An 8,054-nucleotide genomic window follows, 5' to 3' on the forward strand; every position below is an offset into this window, starting at 1 on the left:
GGATACTGGTCAAGGCAAGATGAATATGAATTAACAATGTGCCCTGGCAGCCAAAAGAGCCAACTGCACATCAAGCACAACACTACCATATGAAAGAAGGAAGGGATTGTCCCACTTTGGTCTGAACTGGTATGGGCTCAGTTTGAGTACTGTCTGCATTTTTGGACATCAAACTATAAGGATATGAAACTTACAGAGTGTGCAGACAAGGGCTATGAAGATGGTGAAGGGTCTAGAGGCCAAGATGAGGATTAGCCTTCCGTTGTTAAGACAGTATGAAACCCAACAAGAGAACTTCTGCATCTTGTTTTTGGTCTTGCTAAAATGCTATGACTATATGATTTAGGAACTCAAGTTTTTTAAAAGTGACTTATGCCATAAATATAAGTTTATCTTATTGTAAATATACTTCTAAACTATTCTGATTATGAAAATAAAAGAAGAAAAAAAAGATTAAGAAAAGAAGAGAAGAAGAAATAAAACAAAGCAAAAAAGAGAGGAGGTTCATAACAAAAGAAATATAGCATCAAGGCTTTTGCATTGAATGCTGAGCTTCACATGTTTTTCATAATCACAGGGTTGAGACAGTTCTAAAAATAGTTTGTTTATTGTTTCAACAAAATAAGAATTAGCCTTTCCTCCATTCATATGCAACATCATACATTCATTAAATGCATCATAATGTGGGGATTTTTATGTAGATCATTCCCTTGCAACATTCAGGATATAGGAAGAATGGAATTTGAGTAATGATCAAGTCTTCGATATTTTGGTTATTTTTATTGTGTCCCTAGGCCCCGCTCATGCACACTATTCAAGCCCTGAGCCAAAGACAGAATTATTCATTTCCTTATTGGCTTATCTACAGTGCACATCACATGAAGCTCTTCGAGCTTCAGGAAGGTTAATCTGTCTTAGCAAAATGTCTTTGAAGTAACAGGATAACATATCCCACTTTACAGACAGGCAGCACATGTATACAGGCAACAGTCAACTCTGAGCTACTTCAGCCCTGAGCTGAGGTTTTTTACATCTCATAACAATTTGCAAATTGAAGCACAGCATCCATTCACTTTAATTGCAGCTGTGACTGCTCAGTGCTTCTTCATCTTAGTCCCCAGAATCTCAAGGTGGGCATTCAGAAATGAGAAGCACACATTTACTGACTGTCTGTGAAATATTTTGTGCAAGGTAGATATCACACAGGAACTCTGGTGAAGTCAGAGTTGAACTCTGCTACTCTAAACCAGGACTTTGACACTTTGAGGGAAAGGCATCCTTCCTTCTTTCAACCCTTGTAAGAAATAAGGTGCAAGTACCACATACAAAGTCATCCTTTAGTTCTCAGGCCTAAGCAGGAAGATGTCCTAAAAACAGGACAAATTTGTCTATTGAGAGAAGTATGAGTTTGGGTTAAAAACATGTATTCACCTGAAGCTTGTTCATAACTGTGTGAATGAAAGTAATGAATTAAGAAAACAGAAAAATTTAATTATAATATTTTCTAACTTTCAACCCCTTCATTGCTGTTTCATCTTGTCACCTCTTTCTTTGCTCTTGTTTTTTCCTGTTCCTCCATATTCTAATTAGATTATTTTGTGCACCTAGTCCCTTTGCTTGTCTGCTCATGCTGTAGAGATGCCATTTTTGTACTTAGTCAGCTAAGTGTACTAAATGCTATTAATTTTGAAAGTTTATACTTCTCTGTTATGATTAAGGTTATGGTGTCACCTGCATTGTGAAATAGCTATCAGTTATGTTATCTACTGCATAGATACATGACCGTGTAAGAAGTTCCACTGATACTCTCAAGTTTGAAACTAAGTCCTCCACATATTTTTTCATCATTGTTATCAAAATAACATTTTTTTTAACTACACTGGTACTATATCTGCTAAACCTGAAAGAACAATATAAATCAAGCTTGGTCTTAGATTTCTACATATCTTAAGTAACTATTGCAAAGATATTGTTAAAAGAGATGCTACTGAAAAGACGGAACAGTCATAAACTAGAAGAAGCTTACAGATCATTTAGGTTAACAAAGCCAAACTGTAATCTTCAGTGAAGAATCTAACCTTCTTTTTTACTTATAAATCAGATATTTATTCAGAAAAATGCAAACTTCCTGTTGAAATAGTAAGCCAATCCTTGAAAAATCAGTAACACCGGGGAAGAAATGAAAATATCAGACAAGGTTCTCTTTCAGTGTTTGAGAGTATATATGCATGCATGCTCAAAATCTCTTACATCAAAGTTTGTCAAATTCACTTGAATATATAATGCTATTCACAACAATGGCTACAAATAGCAGTGATTATGAATATTCAAGTTTGATTACTCAGGCATCTTGCATCCCCACAAACTATTAGGTCAGTCTTATCAATGTCTTCATAAAATCCTACTGTGGAACAGAAACTGCTACTGCTTTTGTGAGTGCATCTGCCATGTCTGATCACAGCAGCTGCTATAAGAACAAAAACCTTGCAGTAATTATGACTAAGGATATTCTCTGGCCTGCCTTGGCTGCTAACAAAAAAAGGAAAAAGTTTAAAGACAAGATGGAATTCTCCTATATAATATAAAATGGAGCAATACTTTGCCATTCATAAGCAAGTGGTAAGTATCCCTCAAAATGAATACAATTCATGTTTTTGTTGAAAAATTGTTCAAGCTCTGAATTTCTATGGTATAGAAAAAGAGCAGTGTGACAGAGAAAGATGTAAACCTTGCTCACACCTCTGTGGACGACAGCTCTTACACTAGTCAGGAAGATGGTAAAAATCTGATATAAACCTAATCCTAGAGGCCAGTTTCACTTATAGATGTTCCCTTGGTGCCTAGCCACCAACGTAATTGAAAACCTGGGTTATTCATCTGTATCGCAAAAGATTATTTGTCTCATACAGGCTGCTACTTGCAAGTACAATGAATTGGCTTTCATGAAGTTATGACAAAGTATGAACATGTCATATGGCTGCCACATACTGTAATACTACCTGAATTCACTTTATTATGAGAACAGAAAATATCTAAATACATTTAAATTGCCTTTTTGAACAAAACACACTTCCATGTCAGTGATTCCAAACAATCACCCAATGTAACCATTGTGCAACAACATGAAAGAAAGAAAGTGGAGCCCTTTTAACTTAATTCTATCAGTCAACTTAGTCTAGAATCATCCAGTTGTCCAAACACACCTTACAGAGAGCAAACTAAAAAACACTGGAGAGGAAAAGGAGCTCACTAGTCAGTAAAATCTCTGTGAGACAATGAGCTTGAAGCTGATTGACTTAAGGAAGACTTCAGTTAGTACCATATTAATGTTCTCCTAATTTTCTTCTCAGTCATTTAAGGGATAAGGTACATTTGACAAACAAGAAATAAGACTCTCATCTGAAATGACTTTCTGAACAGAAATAACTTATTCTTTCTTCTTACATAGAGAAAACACTGCATAATATTCTATTGCATAATATTCTAGATTATTAACTTCTAGTACAATTGATTTTCAGTGCTAGCTACGCAAAAGATCCTTTTGACTATATAGTCTTGTGCTGATGTGTTTGATATATTTCTAGAGTAGCCTCAGAGAAATAATCTCTTGTAATAATAATAATAATTACAATATTACAATATTATAATAATATAATAATATTATTATATTATCATATAATAATAATAATAATAATAATAATAATAATAATAATAATAATAATGCCGTTCCACAATAACTGTTCTAGGTTCCTTCTCCCTTGCAATTTTATCTTATGCTAATCCACAGCCTTTTTAGGTGCATAAGCAATTTCTTTCAGATCCAATGTGAAGTACGTTGTGAATACGATAAGGAACATGTGTAGAGCATTCTTTTTTCAATACAGAACTGAAATTCAGAAATATAAACACATAGACAGTATCCCAAATGGGACCGTGCCACTACTTTTTTTTTTTTTTTTAACAAAACTGTGCTCCAAGTAACTTTCTTTTCATATTTCACTGACATTTCTAAATAGCAACACTCAACCATTGCTTCATGCAGAGAGATGCTTTGCCAGCTGACCAACTTCCTGCAGGACAAGGTAGTCTATACCAGTGCATGTACAAGGTCTTTGTGGGACCAAAGCACTCCAAAAGTATTTTTGACTGGCAACACAATATCTTTCATTTCTCACCTTTATTGAGATTAGCATCAGAACCTCAGTAGGCACGTTTTTCCTCAGTAGGTAAGAGAGATGCATAGTCATGGGGATTGTAAATTGAGCAGTGATGAACATGCATGGCCTTTTATGATTTTGAAGGAGGACCTTATCAGAAACGTTTACTGCAGTACTAATAAAATACACACTTCTGGTCCAAAACAGCATTAGTGTCTTCCACTAAATTTCTTTGGCAAATTTCAAAATCATTCTCCTGAGCAAAGATACTTTGACCATGACCTGAGAAAGTTTCCAGTCATGACTTATCTGTTAGAATCATTGAAAGGGGGGGGGAAAGAGGTAGTAAATAGCTCACATAAACTCTATAATTCATATCATAAAGTACAATTGATAATTCTCATGTAAGATATGCTACATGAAAACCCTTTCTGCAGGAGAAAAGACAGATTTCACACCAAGTTATGGTACACGTTCACTGCTCAGATTCATACAATGTGCTTGATCATGGACATGACACATTCATCAATGTGAAATTTAACATTGATAGCATGAGGTGGATCTCTTCTATGACTCTGGTTTTAATATTTGAGAGAAGCATATAGCCTGATGCAGTGAATTAATAAGGCAGAAAAAAATATCACTTAATCAAGTTTTAGGATTCTGTCCATTAAATCAGTCTTCTAATAAATATAAAATCTGTATTTATATATTAATAAATATATTTATTATTTTATATCTCCTTGTGACATTATTTTAAGATTTAGTTAGTTTCCTTGATTACAATGAATTTTGGAGGATTATATTTTTCTAAATATCAAATTGATAAAATTTAGTTTACCTATCAAATGCCTCAATATGGAGTAAGCAAAAATACACAGAAAGGAAAAGGGAACTATTTTTGTTTTCTTCTTTCCTTCTAAACCAGGTGATGCTTCTTAGAGATTTTTTTCCACTTGTCTAATTTACATTTAACTTGACTGCTTATAATATGTCTCTAATTTGTAATTTCATCTGATTACTGATGACGTACATGAGTTTGAACTGAATCCTATAATCAGCCTTCATTTTCAAGAATGACTTAGAATTTTGGTTACCCGTCTGAAAAGGATCTGATTTCTTTTATAAAATTTATTGAAACACTCACCATCTGAACCTGTAAAGAACCCTATAGTGTGTATCTTATAATTGAATCGTTCAAAGTCATTGGCTACTTCAGATAATTCAGCTCCTTTAAAGATTTCTGCTTTTCTGTTGCAAGTTTTCTTTGGTTATGAATACATCTATCGTGATCTCCTTTAAAGTAGTTAGAACGGTGTTAATAGAAAACCCCTTATGCAACATAATTGTTTTTATATTTAGGGGATCATTTTAATCATTTAAATCATACTTGGTCTACTGTAGTCATTTCTAAATCAGAAATATTGCTATGATTATGGTATGACATCAATGGAATAGACCATTACCAAGGGAAAATGCCTTTTTTTTCCTATAAATAATGATGAGAACAATGGGAACCATAAAATTATAAAACAAATAAATAGTAAAATGCAGACAGAAGGATTATTTTCCATTTAGATGGCATTAATTAGGTAAAAGAGTTCTCATTAGCTACGTCAGATGTCATGTATGCATGCAATCCTCTGGAAGGTTGCAGTAAGTAAGATAAAAGTTTCATCTTGTAGCATTGTGGAACCACTGCACTCCCATTGCCAGAAATGGCAGAACCTGCCCAGTTCTTCATCCAATAGAAAAACATACTGCCCATGTGGATAAAATTATGTTTAATTTGGTATTCTTCATGTACTTTTTTTTTCATATGATTAACAGTTAAAATCAACTGTTTGGCAGTCTGAATTATTAACGTGCATTCTTTTCACATTCATCTTTGTCTCTGATTTGAGAAAGTATTTGTTGTCAGCATAGTGCAATAAGCACTTTCTAGATGGATTTTCACCATAAACAATATTATGATTTTAGTCAGAGAACTTCCCTCACCACAGATGCTTTTCAGGGTGTTTTGAACACCTAATACAGTCAAGGTTGGTGTCTTGTCTAAATACTATTAATATACATAAGCAGAAAATAGGAGTGAGAGATGGAAATATTCATCGCAAGAGAAAGATACTTTAATACATTGTAAACACCTTCCCTATTGCAAATATACATATTACTGTGAGTAATCTGTGGAACATCAAAATCCATTTTTATCTGGTTCAATATTTTTTTTTCACAGAAATCTATATAAATACATTCTAAGTACATTCTTAGTACCATCCTCTTGATGTATCTTTGGGAAAAAAATACAATATTTTAATATAAGATGCTAGATCATAGTAATTTGGAGCAGGCAATAGCAAGTGCAGTAAGATAATTGAATAACTATTTTCTTCTCGGACTCTATAAGAAGGAGAGATAAAGGAGAAAACAGAAACAGCTTAACTCACCAAAAATCAAACCACTGCATTGCCCTCTTAGCCACTGAGTGTTTTGGAATAAAAGACTGAAGATTATATCAGTACAATAGAGGCTCCCTGCTCTCTCTACAATCAGAAGCTGTACATTATGATTAAAAAAAAAAAAAAAAAAGAGCAGCACTACACTAGCACTTCAGCCAGTAGAAATCAGACCAGGTAGAGAGGTGTACAGAACAGAGAGAGAGGGAAGGGTTAAAGGCATCATCGCAGCCATTAGAGGGAAAAGTTGAAGCAATACAAGCACAGTAGACTTCTACCTCCCCCCCCCCCCCCCCTCCTTCTTTCCCTACTCCGCTCTTCTCGGGCTGGATCAGTGTGTAGAGAGGGTAGTCATCACGCCACCCTGAGCAGCAGGAGCTGACGCTGGATGAAGCTGCCAGGTAGCTGAAAAAAGGCACGGAAGGCAGCTGATACCCACTTCTCAACGTGTTCTTTTTTTTTTTTTTTTTTTTTTAATAGTCTGAATCTGGACTTCAAGCAACACAGTGCCTGAGACAGCTCATCTAAACCTCACTGTATTGCAGTACTCTCTCTTCCCAAAGAAAAAGACTCCACTGAGTAGCAGAATGCTGCCAGTGTCGCAGCTAGGGCTACAATACAGAGCCTTTTTGTAACATTTTTAAAATCTCTTTCTGTTCATACATTTAGAGATACATAAATATACTCATATAAAAATTCTTCCTTTTTTGAGGACACTTTTGGCTTTTGTTACCCTGATGTGACTTATTCTTCGTCTTGGAATGATGGGGATCTTTCTAGCTTATGTTGGATTCATTTTTTTTTCAGTTATGTATATTCAACAAGGACTGTCTACCCAAGGTAAGATCATTTATTGTCAAATTCATGTGTGTGTGTTTCCGTGCTAAAACATAATGAGGACAGGACTGGGAAGGGAAGAAGAAGAGGATAAAAACCAGGGAAAACAAACACAATATGTAGGAGATGAAGACAGCAAGCATCAGGCTCAAATTTATCTTAAAAAAATTGCTTGTGAATAGGGACAGAAGCAAAAAGTTTCCCCAAAGTGAGAATAAAGCAATCTTCTTTTACTTGACTGGGAAGAAGGAAATAAGAGGCACCTTGCAAAAGAATTAAGGAGTGCTGATGAATGGTGCTTTCATTTTGCATGTCTATGTATATACATGTCTGCATAAAATAAACACACAACCATGCATGCATAATTATTGCATTCAGACCAAGTACCGGATGGTTAAATCTACTGCCTCCCTGAAAATATTGCAGTCTTCTTTCGTGCTGCATCCCCTTTCTTCTCATATTATACTACAATCCTCAGTGTCAGACCTTCATTTCCATTTGGTGACTACGTGTATTTCTGAAAGATAAAAAAATAATAGAGAGCGAGAAAGACAAAATCGACTTCTTTTAAGATCTCCTTCTGCCTTCCCTTTCTCTCTGTCTC

At 34.9% G+C, this 8,054-nt stretch overlaps 1 protein-coding gene across 2 annotated transcripts in view; it reads left to right on the forward strand.

Annotated features, from left to right (window-relative positions):
- The window catches only part of VSTM2A (V-set and transmembrane domain containing 2A), a 33,398-nt gene continuing 32,419 nt past the window's right edge, over nucleotides 7,076-8,054 (forward strand). For both annotated transcript variants that reach the window (XM_021388533.1, XM_021388534.1), the window contains exon 1: nucleotides 7,076-7,453. In XM_021388533.1, coding sequence (XP_021244208.1) covers nucleotides 7,375-7,453 — 79 coding nt within the window. In that variant the 5' untranslated portion in view covers nucleotides 7,076-7,374. The remainder of the gene's footprint in view (nucleotides 7,454-8,054) is intronic.

The sequence above is a fragment of the Numida meleagris genome, chromosome 2, assembly GCF_002078875.1.
Source record: "Numida meleagris isolate 19003 breed g44 Domestic line chromosome 2, NumMel1.0, whole genome shotgun sequence".
NCBI classification, from domain to species: domain Eukaryota; kingdom Metazoa; phylum Chordata; class Aves; order Galliformes; family Numididae; genus Numida; species Numida meleagris.